We start from the raw sequence: 23,692 nt of genomic DNA on the forward strand, positions 1-23,692 counted from the left end.
ACCGCACGGAGACGCCCCTGTACCCCCCTGCCCCGGCTCACACCTACCGCACAGAGACGCCCCTGTACGCGCCTGCCTCGGCTCACACCTACCGCACGGAGACGCCCCTGTACGCGCCTGCCCCGGCTCACGCCTACCGCACGGAGACGCCCCTGTACCCCCCTGCCCCGGCTCACGCCTACCGCACGGAGACGCCCCTGTACCCCCCTGCCCCGGCTCACGCCTACCGCACGGAGACGCCCCTGTACCCCCCTGTCTCGGCTCACATCTACTGCTGACACCTGAAAGTCCGCACACCTGCCCAGGTTCAAGCCTCGGGCATATGCTGCACCTGTGCTGTGTGATTCTTGCACAACGGGCAGCGTTCTCTGCCGGCTCCTGGACACATCGCCACACGGTGACACACTGGATCCCATTCAGTTTTATTACATAAATAGGTTAAAAGAGTTTCCCCCTGCAATAAAATAAATCCCAAGTCTCCCCCACAGCCCCTCCTTTCCCAGCTGAGTGCTGGGACATTCCTGACCTCCCCTCCTTTCCCATAATATCTGGGCTCTGGGGTCAGAGCCCAAGCCCTGTGTGGCCTTGCTCCTTGCCGTCCCATTGAGTGTGGGAAGCGAGGCTCCCTCACGCTTATGATCGATAGACACTCCTGCAGCTGCAACCCCGTCCCATCTCACCTGCAGCCGGGAGCATGGCCTCTGCATAGAGGCATTTCTGCCCAGCCTGCTTCATGGTCCCTGTTAGATCTCAGCCCCTGGGGCGACCAGCAGCAAAGACATGCAGAAAACCATCCAGGGCTTAGCTCCCGTTGCAAGACAGGTGTCCCAGCTGCTTCAGCCTGGGACATCCCAGGTGGCAGGTGCAGAGTCCCTGGAGCCTGGCAAAGGGCTCCCCCTGCAGGTGAGGTTGGGTGTGGAGGGGTCAAGCGGGCAGCTCCCATTCCTGGGGTTGATAGCAGATCTCTGATATAAGGTAGGCGGCTCTGGGCTCCAGGAGTCAGGCTGCCTAGCGAACAGCTCCCGCCGCTGGTCTGTTGCAGAAGGTCTGTTCTGACCAGTGAGCAGCTCCTAGTGCAGGTCAGGGGTGGAGGCGCCCAGGTAGGTGCGAAGGTCGCTGATGTTCGACGGGATGATTTTGGAAGGAATGGTCTCCCTGTTCAGCCGCTTGTATGCTGCATAGCGGTGACACCCCCCGAAGGAATAGAAATAATCCCCCCCTTGGCTGCCTTTGATCCAGAGGATGTCTATGGGAGGCACCTTGTCTTCTTCCTCCTGGGGAGCAGAGAGAGAGCTCGAGAAATGATGTCATAGAATCATAGAATATCAGGGTTGGAAGGGACCTCAGGAGGTCATCTAGTCCAACCCCCTGCTCAAAGCAGGACCAATCCCCAATTAAATCATCCCAGCCAGGGCTTTGTCAAGCCTGACCTTAAAAACTTCTAAGGAAGGAGATTCTACCACCTCCCTAGGTAACGCATTCCAGTGTTTCACCACCCTTCTAGTAAAAAAGTTTTTCCTAATATCCAACCTAAATCTCCCCCACTGCAACTTGAGACCATTACTCCTCATTCTGTCATCTGCTACCATTGAGAACAGTCTAGAGCCATCCTCTTTGTAACCCCCTTTCAGGTAGTTGAAAGCAGCTATCAAATCCCCCCTCATTCTTTTCTTCTGCAGACTAAACAATCCCAGCTCCCTCAGCCTCTCCTCATGAGTCATATGTTCCAGTCCCCTAATCATTTTTGTTGTCCTTCGCTGGACTCTCTCCAATTTATCCACATCCTTCTTGTAGTGTGGGGCCCAAAACTGGACACAGTACTCCAGATGAGGCCTCACCAATGTCGAATAGAGGGGGACGATCACGTCCCTCGATCTGCTCGCTATGCCCCTACTTATACATCCCAAAATGCCATTGGCCTTCTTGGCAACAAGGGCACGCTGCTGACTCATGTCAAACAGCAGCAGGGAGTTAGCCCCCTCCAACCCATCGTCCAGGGTCTAAAGACTCATCCCCTCAACACCTGGTCACCCCCGCTGAGAGCTCCCCCACAGCAGTGCCTGCTCAAGGCACGTGCTGACGTTACACTGCTGGCAGTGTTGGTGTAACCCCGTGTCACCAGCACACTCTCAGCGTGAACGCAGGAAGAGCAGTCACAAGCCACTGTGCCCCTGCAGCGCATCACTCGGCCCAACTCTGGCACCACTGGCATGGCCACCCCGGCGTAACCTGGGTTTAGCAGGTGGCCCCGTTCTCAGCAGCCCCAGGATGTGTGACCCTGGTGTTACCTGGATGGTTTTCATGAGGCTCGTCACCTTGCTCTCCTGCAGGACCGAGGGGATGGGTCTGATGAGCACCCTCATGGGGACATTGTGTATGGTGGGGATGTTGTCGGAGTGGATGCTTCTGTTCCCCTGGTCTTCTTCCGCTGGGCCCGTGCTAGCCATCGCTGTGGCCCAGCCCCTGTCAAGAGCCCCTTGGAGCACGCGCCACTGCCCACCTGCCCTCACCCGCAGCATCCACTGCTGCCCCAGAGCCCCACGGAGCGCTGCCGGGAGGCCTTACGCTCAGGCTTGGATTGCACCGTTTGGAATTGCAGGGCAGTGCAGAGGAATCTGTTCCCCCAGCCCAGCTCCACCTCGTCTGGGTCACCGCCCCCGGGTGGATTTCTCAATTGCACAAAGCTTTCACTCTGTGCTTTCAGCCTGGGGCTGGGTTTTGGGTCACCTCCCCCCACCGCTGTGTGTGAGGTGGAGAGGCTGTTTCCGGCAGGGCGAGGGCGGCTGAGTCACAGTGAGTTTGCAGTGTGCAGTGTGCTTCGCCCTCGCCCACGGGGCAGCTGGGAAGCCAGTTCAATCATCGCACCCCTGGAGGCAGGACCTGCCTTCCTCCGCCGACTCAGAATGAACCGGTAGAACGGAGTCCGGGCATCCCACGAGGAGTCCGGGGGATGGGGCCGGCCGAGGGCCTGTCTGCTCAGTATGGACCTTAAAGATCCTAGGCTGCAAGACCCAAGAGCCCGGTGTCTTTAACCAAATCATTATCTCCTTGCCTCAGCCTGGCCTTTGCCCACACCTGCCCTCCACCCCAGAGGTGGCTGCCTCTCAATGTCTCGGTTTGGGATTGTCCAGCCCCACATGCACATAAACCTCTGCTCCCAGGGTGATCACTGCCCTTAGCCAGGGAGCTCCTTGCAGCAGGGGCTGTGCAGTGTGTCGGGGAAGTGCCTGGCACGCAGCCAGTGCTACTGTAAATAACTAACCGTACGGAATGACCGTGGGCCCCAGGACTTCCTGAAAGCAGCTGGCAGTCGGGACATGCGCCTGCCATGACAGTTACGGCAGGGTCAGCGGCTGCGGTAGTGGCCGCTGGCTGGGTGGTTATAGACAGGAGCCTGTCAGTCTACAGCCCCCCGCTCTCAGCTCACTGCCCTGTCGCTTTAGGGATCTCTGGTCTGGCCGGCTGCCTCTTACCTGAACTTTTAGGCTCCTGAGGTTTCCTGTGGGTGGATCGCTAGGAGGAGGCCTGTAGAACTACTGTCCTGTTTGCTGTGCAGGGACGCTAAAGATCCCCCGCCACTTTCGTCCTGAGCCAGAATTTTGTCCCTGGCTGAACTTTTCCTTCCCCTGCTGCATCAGCTGTTTCCATTCTCCACCCCAGAGGTGGCCGCATTCCAGTGGCACTGAATGACTCGAGGACCCCTGAGGACGGACGGGGCGGCATTAAAACAATACAAGAATATGGGATTGAGCAGCAAGGCATGAACGTCGATGTCCCAGTCGGTTTATATGTGAGGTTGGAGTAACAAGCGAGGGCACCACACTGAGATCTACCTACAGCCTGGGTCCAAATAACGGCACTGGCCCAATCACAGCTCAGTCCTTTGTTGGGTCATCGCCCTAATCCTCTTCTTGTAAGACATCCGCCCAAACGGTGCTCAGCGGGGGCAGGCCCAGGAGGGGGGATGAGTCTGCCGTCCCCTCCCGCTCACGCCTGAAGGAAAGGTGGTGCCCAGCCCCTTGTCATTACTCCTTGTAACTGGCACAGGTGAGAACAAAGCTGATCGAGGGCTGGTGGGCGTGGCCGATGAACCAAGCCAAGTAGCAGAGGTGACTACCTAGCAAGGCGGGTGTGAGTGCAAGCAGATGAGATGCATTTTGGTTTTGATCCTAAAGATGCATACACATTTAGATAGCAAATTGAGCACAGGCCTTGTGCTCCTGGCAAGTCTTGGTGTCACAAGCGGGTGCACACGCAGTGGAGACACTGCGGTTCATTCGGCAGAGACTCCAGAGCCCACGGAAGGTACGTCTACACTGCAAAAACAAAAAGTCCCACAGCAGCAAGTCTCAGCCTGGCTCAGCTGATTCAGGCTCAAGCTACGGGGCTAAAATGAGCAGTGTAGACCTTCGGGCTCAGGCTGGAGCCCAGGGTCTGAGACCTGCCCCCTCGCTGGGCTTCAGAGCCTGGGTTCCAGCCCAAGCCCGAACATCTACATCGACGGGCCACGAGTCTTTTTTTGCAATGAAGACATAGCCAGTTGGGGCTCCAGCCCGCTGGTTCCAGCCAGCTGGGAAACCAAGCAAGGATGAACCTGTCTTGCCACATTGCGTTTAGGAAAGTCAAACATTCCCCTACCCATTTGCATTGAACTCGGGTGGGGATTGATAGAGGCACGGTCTGAACACAGGTCTAGGTGCTAGCATCTCCTGGGGTCTAATTCCCAGCTCTGACACTGACTTGCTGGAGTAGCATTGTGCAAATCACTCACCTCCCTGTCTTGTTACCCACCTGTAAAATGGAGATGGTCCCTACTTCCTGGTTGTGGTTACATGTTTGGCTGAATGTGTGTGTTCTCTCTGTGTGCTGCCCCAGTTCTGTGCAGACAGCTGACACAGGAGACCTCGAGTGAACCACTCAATGACCACAAGATCCGTTAAGGAATGAAGGAGCCCGGCCAGGTTTATTGTCGATGAAGCACAGTAATAGCACCTGGCAGACTCTACAAGGATACTAAGATGTGTGTGCCCATGATAATGGATGCAGCTCAGTCAATGGTGGGACTTTCCACTGCTCCCTTGTCTGGCCAAAGATACTTCCTCTGAGATACATCTTTATACCTTGATACAAACAAATTACCTCCTGTCATCCTGACCTTATTTTTTAGGAGGGGTCGATGTGTTCCTCCTATTCTTGGGGAATATTTTGTACCATCCTTGATATCAGGATGTTCTGGTACCACTTGATATCGGGATGTGTTTGCATGAGTACTCTGTACTTAGCCCTTCTTTGGAAGGTGTATTTCTGCAATATTAGTCCTGTTCTTGCCAGATTTTGTGAGCAGGTCCTGCCTTATGCCAGGCCTCTGATACAAGGGCTTATGTCTTAGGCTCTTTTCCTACTACACCGATCATGGAGGTGTTTGGAGGATCCATTTGTAAATGCCTGGAAGATGCTTTGAAGATGAAAAGTGCAGGAGCTGGCTGTCTTATTACCCAGAGTGGAGATACCTGCTTACCTCCTGCCCAATGAATTCCATGCCCTTATTAAGGTATTTAATTACTGCTCTTTATTTATGATTGTATTTATTATTAGTGCCCTGAGGTCCCAGTCAGTATCTGGGCCCCATTAGATTACATAAACACACAGGAAGATGTGATCCTTGTCCTGCTTATTTAAGAAGATCAGTGATCTATGGATGATTGGAGAAATGGACACATCCAAAATATGGACAGTTTTACATGCACGTTTATATATTTTAAAAATAGAGGAAAACAAAAGGCCCTTCAGCCTGCCCGGAAGGGTGCATGGAGGCTCACAGATCAAAAGACGAAATCCTTTCCCCAAAAGGTCCTTGGGCAACACATCGGAAGGCAGGCCAAAGCAAGAGTAAGTGGCTGTGAAAGGTGGTCCTGTGCCAAGCTGGGTGAATAGTTAAAAATCCCCTGCCCCCAAACTGGATTTGCAAATACTTTCATGGCTGAAAGCACTGTCCTCATTTAGCTGTGATTTGTGGGGTTGTATTATCGACTCTTTCTGAGCATTTGGACGGCTGCAAGGTATTCACAGAAAGAGTCCCAAGTCCCAAGAGTTTCATGAATTTTAGCAGCCATGATGACTCATCTGCAAAATCATAGCCTGATTCAGAGTTCTCCTAATTAAGATGTTTCCCAGCCAGCCAGCCATCAGGAAGCAGAAAGAATACATTTTGATTCCAGTGACTCACCACATCATTAGTGAATTGCCAGAGGCAAAGTTCACCGACAACTTAGGCCTGGTCTACAGCTAAAACGTAGGTCGCCCTAGCTTTGTCACTCAGGGTTGTGAAAAATTTTGCACCCCGTGCAATGGAGTTAGGTTGACCCTGGACTCAGCGAGGTCAATGGAAGAATTCGTCCATCGCTTTAGCTACTGCCTCTCAGGGGCGGGTGAACCACATTGCTGGAACCCCCCTTCCGTCCACGTACATAGTGTCTACGCTGCAGGGCCTTAGCTGTGCCGCTGTAGCTTCAGTGCTGTAGACCCACCTTGAGAGGCTGCAGATGATTCGCTAACTCTTCGGAGCACATTTGCAAATAACAAAGCCACTCAAAGAGCTGGGATTGCAGGTGGTTTGCTCGACACAGAGGAGAGCGGCTGTGAATGAGGTTTATTCCCCAGGAGCCGGCTCCAGCGTTTGTGAGGGCAGCAGCCAATGGAAAAGCCCAGACAACTGAAATGTTCAGGTTTCAAACCTGCCTTCTGAATGTTTAATGAGGGCCCGGGCTCCTTCCCTGGGATTTTTTGGCATGCGTTTGAAGATCTCGAGATCCCTGTGGGGCTGACTCTGGAAGCGTTTTGACTGGAGTGCTGCTATTTAAGACTTCACTTCTCTTTATTTTCAGGTCAGCGCTCTGCTGCTGCTCCCAGCCTCGCGGGCTCTTTCATGAGCGGGGTGGCATTAACATAAATCTATTGCTCACCCCAGCGTGAGCTTGCCGGGGCTGCTGCTTGCAGAATTTCCAGCTCCCAGAAAAAGGAACTCAGAGGAGCAGCAACAGAAGCCACAAGGACACCTGATTGCTCTCCTTGCAGTGTGTATGGTGACACCCATTGTTTCATGTTCTCTGTGTATATAAATCTCCCCACTGTATTTTCCACTGCATGCATCCGATGAAGTGAGCTGTAGCTCACGAAAGCTTATGCTCAAATAAATGTGTTAGTCTCTAAGGTGCCACAAGTCCTCCTGTTCTTTTTGTGGATACAGACTAACGCGGCTGCTACTCTGAAAAAAGGACAGCAAAGATTCCACTGTCGACACCAGGAGAGCAGCCCGTGACTGAGCTGTAGGTCACACCAGGTCCCTGTTGCTCCCTTTCTGCTTTTTGCAGGCGCCTTGGCTTATGCCCCATCTGTGCAATGAATTTGCAGAGGCAGGAGGAGAGAGCCTGCGTCTGGTTGCACCCAGGAAGCGCCCGCTTGAGGAGCACTTTAGATCAGCACATATTGGCAGAAGCAAGAGCAGGATAAGGCAGAGGGCTGCGAGATGGGGGCATTGCCGTGTCAGGCTGGAGAAAAGTGCAGGGAAGCCAGGGACAAACCCATGAGGGACCTTTCACTTGCTCTGTGCCCATCCCACTCCCTTGTCCTGTGCCCCTGCTCACAGAGCGCTGCCCTGCCTCACTCCAGCTGCCCGCGCTCTCACTCCAGTCACAAGACACCGAGCGCCCCCAACACCCATTGACTTCAGTGGGTTGCTCGGGGCTAAGGAGGAGGGAGAGGCCTGTTTTGGTGCATTGTAGGGATTTTATATCTTCCTCTGAAGATACAGACATTGGCTGCACTCAGATACCAGATGGACAATTGGCTTGTTCTGCTACAGCCATTCTCATGCTTCTGCAAGGGGCAGGAGATGAGCGAATGGGGCCTTCAAAGGGCTGATGCACGTGTGTGCCTCAAAGGAATGCAGGAGAGCCAGGTGCCTCTCGGACCTTTCCCTTGTGTTTTTTGTTTATTTACCTGTTTTGTTTTTGAGATTCTAAAGCTGCCTGCAGATAAGTCAATTCATGTGTGGTCTTTGGCTCAGATACGCTTGTAACCGGAAGGGATTCTTGCTATCTATTGCACAGTATATGAAGAGTGGATTTTTAATTTCCTCTTCGTTCTGCAGGAAAAAAATTAATCAAAGGAATATCTCATAAATGAAAAGTAGCCCTGGCAGGTGTCTTGCTGCTTCTCAGGACAGCATAAAAGATCCTGGATCAGCAGTGGTTGAGCAGGGAAGTGACAGCTGATGCCCGAGGTATTTACAGGGACGGTTTACTAAACAAATCACTTGTCCTTGGACCTGTGGGTTCAAATGTGATGCACTTCAGGCCTTGTGACAGGTGTGTTACATTTTTCTACTAGTTTCCCCAGCTTTAGCCTGCAACCACCGCTCAGCCATACATACAGATCTCCAGAGACATGTGTCTGAGTAGCAGAAGTCCCTTTAATATCCCTGAATTGCATTACAAGTAATACTGCAGGTGGCCGGTTCTCGGTAGACATGTCTCACTGTGTTCTGCCAAATACAAAACCTGGCAGAAAAATCAATCGTGCACGGAAAATTATTGCTGTCAGATTTCCTATATACAATATAAACACAGAGCAGGGACTGGCCCTCCTGTCTGTCCCCAGTGCAATCAAACCAGGGGGGCTGGCTCACTCACAGCTCCAATGGATAAACCCTGAAAGAAGGTGCTCCACCTTCTGTCCCCAGAGGAAGGTAAGTTATGACAACTGTGTTTCCACCAGGGAAGGGCCCATCAGAGAAGAATACCCACAGTGTGTGTGTGATGCAGTGCTCGTGTAAATGCACGTGTGTATGTAGGCATGAATCAAAGTGTGTGAATGGCACTGCATGAGGATGTGTGAGTGGGAGAGTGAAACTCTGCATGTCTACCAGGGTGTGTAGGTGTGTAGAGGATGTGAGTAGCACGCAGTTCACATCTGAGGTTATGGGCTCAGGCGCGGCCGCGTGTGTGTGATTAGCTGAGGGGGCGTGAGGGCAGGTAGGATTGTGCCTGTGAGGTTGGGCACCTGGTGCTTATGTGCAACTATGCAGGTGTGCGGAGCTGCTTGTGCAATCAAGGTGCGCATGCATGAGCGGGTGGCTGGTGTCCTGTGAGGCGAGGGGCACAGAAAAGACTGCAGACATGACAGCAGATGTGAGAACACGTGTGTACAAAGAAACGTGGGAGGCTGTGTACTGTGAGAAGGGCATGGGTACATGTGTGTGCGTTCCTACATACGTGAGGCTCTAAGAGCTGGGCATGTTGGCATGCCCCTGTTGTGGCTGAGCCCTGGTCTCTTGGACCAATGCCCTCTGACACAGACAGCGTGGTGACTGACAGTCTGTCACAGGCTCAGTATGTGAGGTAGGAAACAGGAAGTGTTGTGGTGGCAGCCACCTGCCCCAGGGGCATTGCCTGTGATGGGGAGGAGGCACGGCATGCCCGTAGATGGTGCAGTCAGTTGTGATGGGGAAAGGTTGGAGCACACGGGAATGGCAAAGAGTGCTCTCCACTTGGAAAGTTGCATAGAAATGACTGTTTTATTCCCTGCGCAGCCTGGAACCCTGGCAAAGGGCAGGGGAACCTTCTTTGGCATTGTGGAAGATGAGGGAGAACAGCTTTGCCTTGACCAGCCTGCTCCCAACTGGCAGAGTGCAGAATCCCTTTCCAAGTGGCAATGCAGAGCTGTGGCAGGCTAGCTTTAGTTTCTCCCACCAGCTAAAAGTCTGGGGTTGGCCTCCCCGTCCCTCAGTCTGGGAATAAGGGAATTCCCCCAGGTCACCGAATGCCCCACATCTCTTCCACTCCGAACTCTCGCCCTGGGAACAGCACAGATCTGCATGGAACCTTCAGACCCTCAAAGGACACATGCAAAGGGGCCCGCAGGGTCTGGTGCGGCCCCTTCTGTCATGACAAATAAATAGCCGAAAGCATAAATTATAAATAATATAAATTAGAGCATTTAAATAGACCCCCCCCCGAACTTTACAGTAGCACTGGTTCTCTCCCCTTTCACTGGCCTCTGCCAAAGGGAACTCCAGCTCTGTGACGGAGGGAGAGGTGGTTGGGGAGGGACTGTTCTAGCCCCTGAATATCCCAGTCTGTCTGAATCAGCAGGATGCACCATTGATCGGGCAGTGCGGGAAGCCCATTGGGACACAGGGGGCTCGGAGCACGGTCCACAGCGAGACGCCTTACTGTAACGTGGACTGAAGCCCTCCCTCCCCCCACAGTTTGAGTCAGATTGGGTCAGGGTGCCACCCTCTCAGGCTTGGCCGCCAGCACAACGGCCCAGCTCGGTGTGGCCACCTCTCAGCACCAACCCGCAGCGTGACACTGCAGCCTCAGGGGGAGCGTCGGGATGGGTGAGGAGCGGGGCCGGCCCTTCCCAAACTCAGACTGGGACTTAACACCCTGTCACATCTCGTCTGGCAGGAGAAGGCCATCAAACCTGAGTCTGCAGGGAGAAGCGTAGGTAGCGATTTGGATAGCAGGGGAATCTGGCTTTGACATCACGGACCAGCTCACAAAACCCATGCTTAAGGACTTTTCCCTTGGGCATGTTGGCTGGGGTTTTAGGAGGTTTTTCTGCCTTCCTCTGGGGCATTGAAGGGAGACCAACTGGGCATACCCAACAGGATAGATAGTTCTGGCTATGGCATGTGGGCCGTGGGCACTGGTGGAGCTTAATCCTTCCTGGCGTCTTGTCCGACATTGCCGTGAGATTTGGGATGGATGGAAACCGCAGAAGCGTTAAGTTTTGCTCCCGTTTCTCTCACTGTAAGGGTCTCCCACCATAAAGCACTGGATTGTGACAGCTGCACAACTCCCCGGAGAGTCGGTAACTCACTCGAACAAGGGAAACTCTCTGCCTCCCAGAATGGCCCTCCAGTTGCTGGGTATGTGTTTGCAGGATTGCCAATCCCCCAAATCCTGAGATGTGTTTTAAAAATCACGAGATTGGTTTTAAAGCCTCCTGAATTTGGGGTTTTCTTTAATTTACCTTCTGGTTTTTGAACATCTAGGGGACGCTCAGGTTAGGGTTCTAAACTTTTCTCTGCACCAATAAGGGCTAGAATCTTCCTATATGTTTTAAATGAAAGCTGAGATTCTGACATATTCCCCTGACTCCAGGAGCTGGGGCTTGCCCCAACACCTGAACTGCCAAATGGGCACTCGCTCCTAGAGCCAGGGGATGGTGAGATTTTCTATCAGTCCCATGGCTGCGGCGGGAGGGAATTTGCCCTGGCTGGCTCGCCCTGCAGCCCTCCTGTCAGTCACAGAGCAGAGCACCTCCAGAGAGGCGCTCCGAGGGTAGCACAGACAAGCCAACAAGGACAGAACTCAGAGACATATGCACATAGGCTCACCCCCTTCCACCGGCCCAACAGCCGCACAGACACCCCTCTCCCTCACAGGCCCAACAGTCACACCAACATCCTTCCACTTCACAAGCCCAACAGTCGCACAAACACCTCTCCCCCCTCATAGGCTTGTCAGTCGCACAGAATTACCCCCTTCCACAGGCCTGTCACTCATGCAGCACCCCTCCTGTCCACAAGACTGCCCTCCCAGAAGCCTGTCCGTTACATAGACTCCCCCATGCCCCAGCCTGTCAGTTGACTCCCCCACCCCCTCCCCACAGGTCTGTCAGTCGCACTGACGCCCCTCCCCCAGGCCTGTCAGTCGCACAGAACCCACATGCGTCCTGGCTGACCCCCTCGCCTGCCTTGTTCCCTTGTCAATACTTTTACAATTTCACAGCTGATGCATTTTGAACCCAGTGAGTTTAGCTCCTGAGGGAGAAGATGACAAGTTTCGTTTCTCCCCAGTCGATTCCGGCAGGGAGAAGAAGCAGCACTAAATAAATACAGCAATAAATTAAATAAATACACAAGGAGCTTCCCGAGGTCCCTTGGCCTGAAAAGGAGCTAGGAGCGAATCCCACGGGGAGGAACTTTGACTCGCCAGCAAAGCAGCTCCAGAGACAGTCCTGCCCCGATTCCCCTGGCCAGCCAGGAGCTGTTGTTTCCACCAGCCGCGAGGGGAAGAGATGGGAGTGGGGGGATGAGGGTTGGAGGGTGGGAAACGGGTGAGCTGTGGAACTGGCGGTTGGCACCATTTGAGATTTCCATCCAGAAACATCACCTGGTCGGTGAAGGAAAATTCCTGGGACCCCCCAGCCCCACATGCCCTCTCCACGGCGGGAAGCAAGTCCTTCCTGGGAAAACTCATCCTTCCAGCAAACACGGCTGGCCCGAGCTGCAAAAGTCCCTGCTGCATCTTGCGCTCTGAGTAGCCCTGATTCCGCTGGTGGGAGAGTGGCGGGGAGGGGACCCCCTTCCTCCCAAATGTCGGTGGCTTCTCGTCTGCCCCGGCCTTTCCTCTCCCCTCCCCGGGGGACAGGGCTCAGTTCTCTATGGCACAGCTGCGTTCGGAGCCCTTGAAGCAGGCCGACTCGCAGTGCTTGTTGAGGTACGACTTGAGGGCGAAGGTCTTCTCGCACTGCTTGCACTTGAAGTGCTTGAAGGCCGAGTGGGTCTGCATGTGGGCCCGCAGGTTGGAGCGGTCGGCGAAGGCCTTGCCGCAGTGGGAGCAGCCGAAGGGCTTCTCGCCCGTGTGTGAGCGCATGTGGCCCTGCAGCAGCCAGGGCCGGCTGAAGGCCTTGCCGCACACGTCGCACTTGTGTTTCAGGTTGTGGGTCAGGATGTGCATGGCCAGGGCGGGCATGGAGACGTAGGCCTTGCCGCAGGTGGGGCACTTCCTGGCCATCTTGCTGTCCAGGCTGCGGTGGGTCTGCTTGTGCCGGCTGAGGTTGGAGGAGGTGGCGTAGGTCTTGCCGCACTCATTACACGAGTGGCGGTGGGTCCCGCGCCGCTGGCTCTCGCTACGTCGCCTGGAGCGGCCGTCAGTGATGAAGAAAGCATCCATGGAGTAGCTGTCTGTGACTGCAGCTTCGCCATTGAAGTAGCGGGCAGAGAGGCTCGACTGGGGACTCTCAGGATCGCTGTACTCCTCGTGAGCTGGGGCGTAGACCGGGTCTGCAGACACCAGCTGAAACCTTTGTTTCTTGTCAGGCTCATAGTCGGAGGGCGTGAGGCAATGTTGGCTGTACCCTGCAGGAGACAAACACAGATGGAGATCACCATCTACCAGGGCTTCTCCTTCCCTATTTGTATGTCCCAGCCCTTTCCTAACTGTCCCATCCCCATGAGACCTGGACTTCCCTGGGGCAGCCTTTACCACACTGCAGACTTGCAAGAAAAGTGTAGGTGGGTTTTGGATGGAGGTGGGCAAGCCAAAAGAGCCAAGTCTGGGTGCTCCTGGACTTCTGATGAGGGTTCAGAATCTGACCCTGCACCCAAACTTGGTCCTGGCCCGCAGTCTCTGTGGCGAGCCAAATGAGAACCTTCGCCCCGGGGGAGCTGACAGCACTGGAGAGTGCTGAAAACTAGATGAGGAGTCAGAGTCAATATCTGAGGGGGATCCACTCCTGAATCCTGACAAGGACTTGGGGAGTGACTGGACCCACAGACGCTTTCCCAGCATTCCCCTCTTGCCTGTTGCAAGGTGGAGTAGGACGTGGGAGGTTTAGTCCAAGCTGTATGGCTGTCCATGCAGAACTGACCTGATTAGCAGAGCTCAGTGTAAAGGGCCTTGCTCTCATATGGAGTGCCCAGTAGCCAAGGCCACATTGGCCCTGTTCTGAGATTGGGGTTTTATTCCAAACCGAAATCTGGTTCACCATAACATTTGCTAACATCTGCGAATCTGTGGGTGCAGCTGGGCCTGGCAGAGTGCGCTATTCGTCTCCTGGCCTGAGAGACAGGAGTCCTTGGGCCACAGTCCCGGAGTCTGACCCAGTCTGTCTCGATGTGCAGCCACCCTGTTCCCATTAGACCTCACGCAGGGCACCATTCCTCAGTCCTGACCCAGCCTCCGTCTATTATCTCTCCTGGCCACACACCACCCAACCAGCTGCTGAGAGAGCCACAAGGAAAGAATCCTAGGCCCGGCCCCTGGTCCATTCACTCCACCTGCCCTTTGAATCCAGACTGCAACCAGCCCCTTTTGGGTTCCATCACTTCCCAGGCCATTAGACAGCTGCTGATGCTTAATTCCTCATTGCTCCACTGTGGCAGACACTCGCAATGAGCTGTGCAGTCTCTCAGTGTCCTCTCCCCCTCCAGAAACCTGGGGAAAACTGGACAAGCCCAAAGTGAATGATCAGGAAGGGGCTTGGGACAGAACACAGAGGCCACCCTGTCTTGCCCTCCATCCCCAGCCATTTCCCCTGGAAACACAGGCCCAGCTTGCTCTCAGCGATATCAGTGAGCGAGCAACCTCTAAATGTAGGAGCATCTGTAGGACGGCTTGTTGGTTGTGGAGCTGTTTTCACGGCGCATCCCTCAAGAGAATACCAGATTATCGGTTTGACTCTCGCCAGGTGCTTTACTGACAGGGGGAGACTAGAGAGACACAGCGGCACAGAGCCCGAGAGCATGACTCTCCTGGCGACACAAAGGGGGGATGGATGTTGGAGGTTGGGCTTGACTGACAGCAAAGGTGAGAAGACAGAAACGCAGCTGTAAGGAAGCTGCAGGCAGTGAACAAAAGACCAGATGCTCCTGGCAACAAGCAAGACACATGAACCCCCTTAAAAGGAAAGCTAGTAGGGAAAGAACCGGGCTCAGGGATCTGGAAACTCCAGGAGGCTTGCCCTCCCACTTGGAAGAGTCAAAGAGTCTCTAGTGGAACTGCTGGAAATCAAAGCCACCCACCTGGAGGGACTTCAGCTCTGAAATGGTTCTAGCTTTCTGTGCTGGATACCTGTCAGTGGGAATCCAATGGAGCAAACCTGCCTTGCCTCTCAGGGGGTTCTCCCTGCAGCATGCAGGGTGCATGCAAACATTGATCCTGGCTCAGTCAGGGTCCATGGTTAGGTGGACTCCCTCCTGCCCTGTGCTGATCTCAAACCCACAGAGCGATTTCTGCAGGGTCTGGTGTGCTTGTTCACAGGGAAACATTGCCACTGCAGTGCCATGCTCTGCTTCTGTGCCCCATTGGCAGGGATCCAGGGGGGTCCACCCGCCAAGTGAGAGGAGAGGATCAGGACCATACAGTGCCTGGAAAGGTAAAACTCTCTAATGAGGTGATTCATGAGAGGGATATTTTTGATGCACTTAGCAGCCTTCTGCAGTGTATATTTCATGGTGCATCTTTAACTTAGTGGTCTCAGCCTTTTCCAGACCGGTCCCTCATGTTAACAACAGAACAAGTTTGGGGACCCCCTTATCTCCCTAGCTATTGAGAAATGGAGGGTGGTTTTGACTCTCAGCTTGAGAACCCAGGATCTGACTACAAACTCTACCCATCTGTAGGAGGCAAACCTCTCTCTGCAACCTGGATATAAACACCAGTGCCTCCAGGCCATGCATCCCGGGTTTATTATAACTGGGACCTAACAAAACAGCCCCACAGACACATGGTGTGAAACTGTAACACTCTGTGCAATAGACATCACCTGACGACTTAGTGTATTTTGTTGGTTTGATGATCTTTGACCTCTCTGAGCTGATAGAATAGCTGATCTTTTGGGGACTTGGGATGATGTTTAGCTGTCGACTAATGATTGACACGTCCACTTAAAATACTGAGGGCTGAATCCATCACAGGAAGCTGTGCAGCGGTGCACCCACAAAGCCTCCTATTTGTGCATGCAAAACACACGTGCCCCTCTGAACACGCAATGGGCTGGCTCACATGTGGCTGGTGCAGGTGGCCCTGACTCAAAAGCCTTTGGAAGTGTGACTTCTACAGCTCATCCACTGCAACACAGTACGTGAGGCATTGAGTTGCTTCTGGCTATCCCATCTCTGAAATGAACATCCCGGGTCTGATGAGGCTGGGTTAGGTGCCGCTGTGCAAACCCCCCAGCACATGCATTCTCACCCCTGTCGGTACGATTCACTGGCCCGATAAAGAGACCCAGATGTTCAGGCTACGAGCTGGGCTCAGTTTCCCCATTAGAAATGTGGGTGCCACTGCTGAAAGCAGTGCAGGCGGCTCTTGCTGGCGAGACATGGTAAAATATGGAAGAATGAGCCAGATTCTCAGCTGGCATAAAGTGGCAAAACTTCATCGACTCCTAAGGTAACCCTTCAGCTGAGGAGAGATAGAAAAGTGTTCTTCCACGGGCATCAACCTCTCATCTGTATGCTCCGGCACTTAGTTCAGACGAGCCAGGGATTTCTGGGTACATTGATATTCAGCATGTTGATTTGCAAAGACTGATGGCTGTCTGATGTGTACATGTCTATCAATATTCTCCTCTAATAAGGAGAGGGCCTATTCCGTCAATTGTTTGTTCTCCATAGGCCTGTGTAGACCCACCAGGAGGTGGCGCTCAGAGGCAAAGGTACTCTGACGAGCGCATTAGCAGAAGTAACTTCATTCATGGCAGCACCCGGCTTGCAGCTTGCAGCACGGAGAGGAGAGTGTAGTAAGGGCCGGAGCTAGACCTACTCCTGTGCAGTGCAGCATGTACCAACGATGCTCAGCGTGGCAGGTCGGGGGGCTGAGCCCTATCTATAGAAACCCCTTGAGTTTTGAATTATAAAAAAAATGAATGGAAGCGAGCCTGGATTTGGGCTCCTCCCCACCCTCCATGAAAAAAGCCAGTTGCCAGCTGGGGAACAGGTGGGGTATTTCCCCAGAAGAGCTTGAACTTGGGGCTAAGGAGGCAATTGGGGTATAGAATTGTTTTCCGGGGTGCTGGGGGAGGCATCAGAAAAAGGTGGGGAATCTGCCCTGTGGGGGGAGGGATAGCTCAGTGGTTTGTGCATTGGCCTGCTAAACCCAGGGTTGTGAGTTCAATCCTTGAGGGGGCCATTTAGGGATCTGGAGCAGAAATTGGGGATTGGTCCTGCTTTGAGCAGGGGGGTTGGACTCGATGACCTCCTGAGGTCCCTGAGATTTTATGAGGGGTGGGCGGTGGATGCACTATATGGGGTTCACCACAATCTGGTCACCACAAGACCAGAACCAACTGTGCTCGTGCTGAAAGACAGGCTTAATTAATAACCTGGATCAGCCCACTCGATACCAGCTCCTGCTTACTGGAAACCTTTCCTCCTTGCACCAAACTGTTTGCACTAATTCACCACACTCAGTGCCTACTTACAATCAATGGCCATGACATGATTTCCCATTTAACAGCACTTGGAAACCACCAGTCACCTACTCCACCGCATGCTCCATGTCAATGAGTTCATGTGACACTAGTGGCCCCATCTTGCCACCACCTAATCCTAATCAATACTCAGCTTTTCTAGAGAGTGCTTCTTTCTCGTCCCTGGATTTCATAGTTTCTGAATGAACTCATGAGCTTTATTCCCATTTTACAGGTTGGGCAACTGACTCACAAGGGAAAGGGACTTGCCCCAGGTTACATAGCAAGTCAGTGGCAGGGCTAGAAACAGAACCCAGGTCTCTGGAGGGCCCATGTCACATTCCATGCACCAAACCACACTGTCTGTGGGGGAGCAGAGTTGGGCTGAGAGCTGTCAACCTCGCTGCATGGTTTGTATGTCTGACAATTACTTGAAACCAAGGCAGGGAGGGCCTGGCCAGTGATTTTGCCTAACTCTGCTCAGGGTTAACTGCCACAAGCACTAGCCACTGGTCTACATGAGCACTGCCCCCGTTGCCAGCAGCTGGGGAGTTGCACCCGTACTCCAGCAACGGTGGGAGAGTTTCACAAGATGCTCAGTGGCTTGTCCATGGTCCCAGAATTAGTCCATGGCAAAACCAGGAGCAGAACCCACGTCTCTGGACTCCCACCCCTGTGCCTTAGCCACAAGACCTTCCTTCCTCCTTTAACACTGACATCAAGTGAGTTTGACTGCAATTGGATCAGACATTGTTGTCGCTTGAGCACTCTATTCCTAACCGCCTTGGGGTGCCTGATGAGAATGACCCCAGGTTTCCCCTGTTTGTGGCGACCGAAAGGCACTGTGTGGAGGAGACACGCTCAGGCTCTGGTTTGAGGGAGGAATTCTGATCTTTGCTTTAACTCTGGAAAGGGCAGTGTTTGTGCAGAAAGGGGATAAGGCCCTGGTGGGGATGGGAAATTCTTCTGCACGTACCCCTCACTCAGGGCAAGCGACTGCATCTCCTAAGGCAACAATTTTACTCCTCACAAGTAGTTTTAAGAGCCAGTCATGCCAAGAAGGGGTGCATACAGTGGTATCCAGGCTGGGGGGGGCGGGTTCTCCCTCCTGGCCTGCTTCACTCTAAGTGCCAGGTTATAGTGATTGCTCGAGTGTGACCTGCAGTTTCCCCGGGCCCTCAGCCTGCCTAGTTATTGATTTTTTGTCCTCTCCCCAACCTACGCTTCCTTGGCTTCCCAGCTCTGAAAAGACTTGCCTTTTAATCCCTGGAAGCATATTTCTGTCATCTCCTAAGAAGCAGCATCCCCTCCTTGCCTGAATGTGGTGTAAACCCCACCCCCACCCCCACCCCGGCTCTCCAGTGGTCTTCCATCACTGCATGTGTCTGATGGAGCTGGCCACCTGATATTTCCCCTGCCCTGGATCCTTCGCCCTCACCCCAGCTCTGCTATGGAGCTGCCTTTCCCTCCCTCCCTCTCTCCTTGTTTACAGAGCGCAGTCACACTCGCTGGGCGAAAAGCCCTCTCCTCAGCAATTTTTCACACTTTCTCTGGAGCACACAGCAAGGTTATTTCCAGGAGAGCGGCACCAACAGCTTCTCCCCGGCTGGCGTGGATTCCTTTCCCTTACATCACCCAGCGCACAAAATATTTCGCACACGTTTTGCTCCACACACACACAAAGGCAGGGAGGAGGGGGATGGAAGGGAGCAGAAAACCTCCGAAGCCGTACAAGCGTTTGTGGTACCGTTACGGAGGTACCCTACATTCCACCCTCTGTCGGCAAGGCGCAGCCTGGGTTTGTCACAACCCGTACAGCCATGGCATGAGCTGAAAATACCCCCCCCCATCCCCGGTGTCAAACCGAGAGATCCGAAGTGCCAACCACAGTACTAAATGCGCAGCCCCAAGTGCCGTTTGCTGTACCCACATATGCAATCACTAATGCCAGTGGCAGCACCAGGTATTCCTCTTCTTTTGGGCAGTAAATCAATGTTTATTGGTCCTCTTCCAGCTGGGTCACTGACTGGATCTGAGAGGATCCAGAGGCTGGAGATAAACAGACTATGTTCCGTTAAACTAAATGTATACCGAAAATACTGAATTATGATAACTCTTTGCACTTCTGTAGGGCCTTTGTGGTGAGGAGCTCCAAGTACTGTACAAGCAATAATGAGGGTAGGTAAGTGAAATTACCCCCATTTCATGGATGGGGAAACTGAGTCACAGAGAGGGTACGTGACTTGCACATTGCCATACATACTGAGTTAGTGACAGGAGTGGGATTCAAATGCAGGGGTCCTGACGCACAGGGCCAGCTTTTGGCCACAGCATCCTCCTTCCCCTCCTTATTTATTTATTCAGGTCTTCTTCTAGGTGCCTAGTGGTACTTACAAATAGAATTAAACGCTACCCCCTGTGCAGGATGGTTGGGTCAGTGGTGCTGTTAGGACACATCAAAACCATCTGGCAGACAATTCATTTCTGTAGAGACCAAACCCCATCCATGGATGTGCCAAGGCCACCTGACTAACTCAGAGGAAGCAAATTCAGACACGAGAGCTTTCCACTGAGTGTGCCTTCTGTTGACCCCAGATAGTTCCATCCTAGGAAGCAATGGCCCAGTTGGCCAGATGATGGTCTATGCGTGATGAGATGGATGGGAAAGGGCAGTTTCTCAAGAAATGTTGGGAATCCCAGGTCTCCTAATGTTGTGGTGTGAACCTGAAATGGGGGGCAGGCCTGGCGGGGTTGTGACAGACTGAATCTCAGAGCACCCTGAATCTCCACTAAGATATAGCACGACCCTTGCTATTTCTCTCTGAACCTGCAGGGAGAGGTAGACAGGTCATCTCAAAATCACTCCCTCTTCTGGGGCAGCCCTGCAGCCTTCTCAGCGTTGTGAAGAAGTGTCTCGATGGGGGTGAAGCTGAGGGAGTCTTCTAATGAGTGGCTGATCTAGCACCCCTCCATGTAAATGACAAGGTTCACATTGACTGCCTTGTTATTTGGATTGAGCCCCGGCCTGCCCTCCCAATTCCCCCAAGCACCCAGGGCAGGCAGGAATGTCACCTTGGGCTGGGTAGATTAGGGCTGGGCATGGTGCTGCAATCCATCCAACACCTCCCCACTTTGCAGCTCACCTCCCCTGGAACCTCCAAATGCCTGGAAGCAGCAGAGGTTCTCTCTACTCCACCCTCTGAGAAGATATCTGGGGGTGCTGCATGACACAGCCCTGGGCACATCTGGGGAGCCTCAGGGGCTGCCCTGTTAGTCGTTTCATGTTGGAGGAACATCTGACTAGTACGGTATTGCCATCATGCCTAGCATTGCTCGCTCCCGCAATGGTGTTGGGCATTCTGGTTATAGGGACACATGTTCAGGGCCTTCTAATGGAGCTTGGGGTGCCCCCACCCCATTTAGTTCAGCCTGACCCTCCTACGCTCCCACTCACCACCACATGCCGCAGGCTGGAGCGTGGGGACACTGGCCATGCCATCCCTCTCCTCCTCTGTTCTTTCCCACTCTCCACCTTTCCCTGCTGCTCTCCCTTCCTCGCTCTTCCATTCTGTTCCTCGTTTACATGAAGCCAACCCCAGGCAGCAGCAAATAGTTCCCTCAGGTCTAGCTGGTGAGGTGACAGCCCCTCGGAGCCATCGCCTGGCAGGGGCTGTGGAGTGCAAACCTGCTGGCAGTGCTTTGAACAATGAGGCCCCTTGGGAACGTGAGTGCCCTTGACCCCATTTCCTCCCAAGATGTCCTTTCTCCCTGCCTGGATCAGCTCCTGTCTCCTGGGGAATTGCTCTCGCTTGTCAATGCCACCACTTGTTCTGCAGTGAACAAGGCAACCAGGACATGACCCTGAGGCGAGCCCAGTGCAGGGTTTAAGCCCAGCTTCAGCCATTGGTGCCCCAGAGGAAAGCTACAACACAGGGACATTTCCAGCTCAGAGGAAATCTGGGGGGCTGCTCAGGCAGAACAGTTGGCCCCTCTCCCATGTCCTTGGAGGGTAACGAAGTCCGGCTTAGCAAGACCCCTCCAAGGGAAGCAATACCCCTAGGAGCAGGAGAAGAAATTTTGCAACAGAGCAACTTTGAGCAGAGGCTGCTGGGTTCTAGGGTCACCTTGCTAAGGGAGAGACACGTCTGCACACGCCGGCCCACACAGTACACAACCACGGGCACACCGCCCGCAACACAACGTACGTGCATAGCCCCCAACACAATAGAGAAATGCACCGGTACACCCCATCTGTGCAAACCCACGCACACACACCACAGGGCACACACAGCCCATCCACACAAAGGTGTGCACCCCCACACAACAAAACACGTCATGCATACAAACACGGCACAGTATAATACACATATGCCAGCACATGCACACCCCCCCCAACCCACAGACACACGCATATGTACAATATAGGGCACTCATCCCTACACACCCACACTGTAACTCACACCACACAGAGGCACACACACATAATACTACAAACAGAGGTTCACTTTTAAATGCACATGCTTGTGTACACCCCCCCCATGCCCCCCGCCAGCTGCACCTACAGAAATACCCAACACCCTCACAGGAGACGCCACTTTTCAAGTCCCGGCGGCTGCCCGGGGCCCGCTCGGCACGTGGCCTCCCGAGTTCGGGGTTCGAACCGCCCCACTCCCGAGCCGCGAAGGGAACCCTCTGGCCGGGCATTTCCTGCCCAGTTGCAAACCCAGCGGGCCGGTTCATGGTCCTAATTATTCTTTAGAGGCGACCCGGAGTCTCTCTCTTTGGAGGCTGCGGAGGTCCGGAGGCTCCTGCGCACAGACTCCCCAGGGCCCGGGGTCAGCTCCACTCCCGTCAATTACAATCCGCTGCCCCCCTGAAAATAGGAGCTGCGGTGTCTGGGGGGAGGGGGGGCGTAGCCTCCCAATAATACGCTCCGCTGTGTCAGGGACACAACCCCCCCTCCGACAAGCCCCGCGGCGCGGGGGGGATGCTGAGCCCGTCGGAGACGCCCCGCCTGGTGCAGGGGACCCTGGTTCCCGGGTGATGCGCACTGCGGGGTAGAGGGGAGCCTCCCCCGGTTCCAGCTGCCGGGACCCTTCTCCATCCCGGGCCTCAGCCACTTACCATTCTCGGCCCCGGGGCCGCTGCCCACCCGGGACCCGGCCAGCACATAAGCAGCTTCCAGCGGGTGGTAGCGGGGAGCCGGGACCTCGCAGGGCTGGAGAGCGTCTGCTTTGATCTTCTTGACCAGGAAGGAGCGGGGCATGGTGCGAGCTGGGGGGCTTCTCTCCTGCGCTCCGAGGGGATCAGCACTGGACAGCTCCCTGCGCCGGCGGCGGGCGTGGGGGGAGCCGGCTGGCGCTCGCTGAGCTCAGCACTCAGGGCCCGCGGTCTTTAGATGGGACGCAGGCTGGAGATCAGGCGGTGCTTTGCTGAGGAGCTGAATCCATCACGCGTCCCCCAGGACAATCATCGCATCCCCGCTGAACCGGCTGCGCAGGGTGGGGTGGGGTGGGGTGGGGGAGAAAGGGAGGAGGGAGAGAAAGGGGAAGAGACAGAGAAAGTGTGTGAGTGTGCGTGTGAGAGAGAGTGAGAGGCGAAGGGGGAGAGAGATGGGTAAAGTGGGTGAAAGAGAAAGAAAAAGGGAAAGATGGAGAAAAAGTGAAAGGAGGAGGGGCAAGAAGGAAGACAAGGGGGGGGAAATGGGGGGCGGAGAGATGGCCCACTGCCCATCTGCTTAACATTTAGACACACAGCCCTTGGTCTGAGTCTCAGTTCAAGGGGGGGGGGCGGAACAGGTGTCAGGCGGGGGCGGTACTCAGCTCTGAGACATGCTCCAGAATAAAGAGAGAACTTCTTCAACACACACACACTGGAAAGGCACACCACCCCGGGGCCAGGACAATCATCCACACTGTCCTGCAACCCCATGTTCTGGGGCAGGGAATATCCAGCCACGCAGTGAGAGCCCCAGGCAGTTCATTCTCCCCCCGCTGGGCGGGTGGGTTTCTTTAATTCCCTTTCTTTCCTCCAGTCCAGCCACAGGCAGACAATGGAGACGCGTGCATGAGGAAGAGGAGAGAGGAAGTCTGAGAAGGAGGGGTGCAGAGGGAGAGAGGCTGTTCAGATGAACTCTCTGGCTCTGTTTCCTTTGTCTTGGTGCAACCAGTGTGTTTTAAGACCCTGTGAATAATACAGTCTAGCTCCATATGCTGGGGGAGGGGAGTGCATTTTGATTTCCCAGTTCAACAAAGGTGGGCAATAAACAGTGACCCAGGCAGATCTAAAACAAAAAGAGGGGCTAGTCTGTGGTATTGTTCCCCTTTCAAGAAGCTGGGTTCTTTGCCTTCGCGGCTAGAGCCAAGCAGGTTTCAGGCAGGCTTCTGCCTTCTGCAGAATGTGTTTGCTTTGCAGAAATGCATGCACATGGCAGGTTCAGGGCACCAGGAAAGAGATTCTGCGAGGACAGCCTTGGAGAGTCTCAGCA

General features: G+C 54.2%; 2 protein-coding genes across 2 annotated transcripts; both read right to left on the reverse strand.

The window, feature by feature from the left end:
• Window positions 1-458: 458 nt before the first annotated feature.
• SRXN1 (sulfiredoxin 1) lies at window positions 459-2,693 on the reverse strand. The gene is made up of 2 exons (XM_084646247.1): window positions 2,289-2,693; window positions 459-1,274 (listed from the first exon to the last, which is right to left on the reverse strand). The coding sequence occupies exons 1-2, from the start codon at window positions 2,517-2,519 to the stop codon at window positions 1,071-1,073; spliced, it is 435 nt and encodes a 144-aa protein (XP_084502373.1). The 5' UTR covers window positions 2,520-2,693; the 3' UTR covers window positions 459-1,070.
• Window positions 2,694-11,897: 9,204 nt separating this feature from the next.
• Window positions 11,898-22,694, reverse strand: SCRT2 (scratch family transcriptional repressor 2). Its single transcript, XM_084646341.1, has 2 exons — window positions 22,330-22,694; window positions 11,898-13,150 (listed from the first exon to the last, which is right to left on the reverse strand). Exons 1-2 carry the CDS (start codon window positions 22,469-22,471, stop codon window positions 12,444-12,446), a joined length of 849 nt encoding a protein of 282 aa, XP_084502467.1. The 5' UTR covers window positions 22,472-22,694; the 3' UTR covers window positions 11,898-12,443.
• Window positions 22,695-23,692: the final 998 nt, after the last annotated feature.

Source organism: Lepidochelys olivacea (genome assembly GCF_965140295.1).
Source record: "Lepidochelys olivacea isolate rLepOli2 genome assembly, chromosome: 13".
Lineage (NCBI taxonomy): Eukaryota > Metazoa > Chordata > Testudines > Cheloniidae > Lepidochelys > Lepidochelys olivacea.

Excerpts from the sequence above, each read along its gene's own strand:
- SRXN1 (XM_084646247.1), bottom strand. The coding sequence starts at position 2,519 with ATGCTGCGGGTGAGGGCAGGTGGGCAGTGGCGCGTGCTCCAAGGGGCT. Across the intron at positions 1,275-2,288 it reads GCCTCATGAAAACCATCCAG|GAGGAAGAAGACAAGGTGCC; the intron begins GTAACACCAGGG and ends TCTGCTCCCCAG.
- SCRT2 (XM_084646341.1), bottom strand. The coding sequence starts at position 22,471 with ATGCCCCGCTCCTTCCTGGTCAAGAAGATCAAAGCAGACGCTCTCCAG. Across the intron at positions 13,151-22,329 it reads CGGCCCCGGGGCCGAGAATG|GGTACAGCCAACATTGCCTC; the intron begins GTAAGTGGCTGA and ends TGTCTCCTGCAG.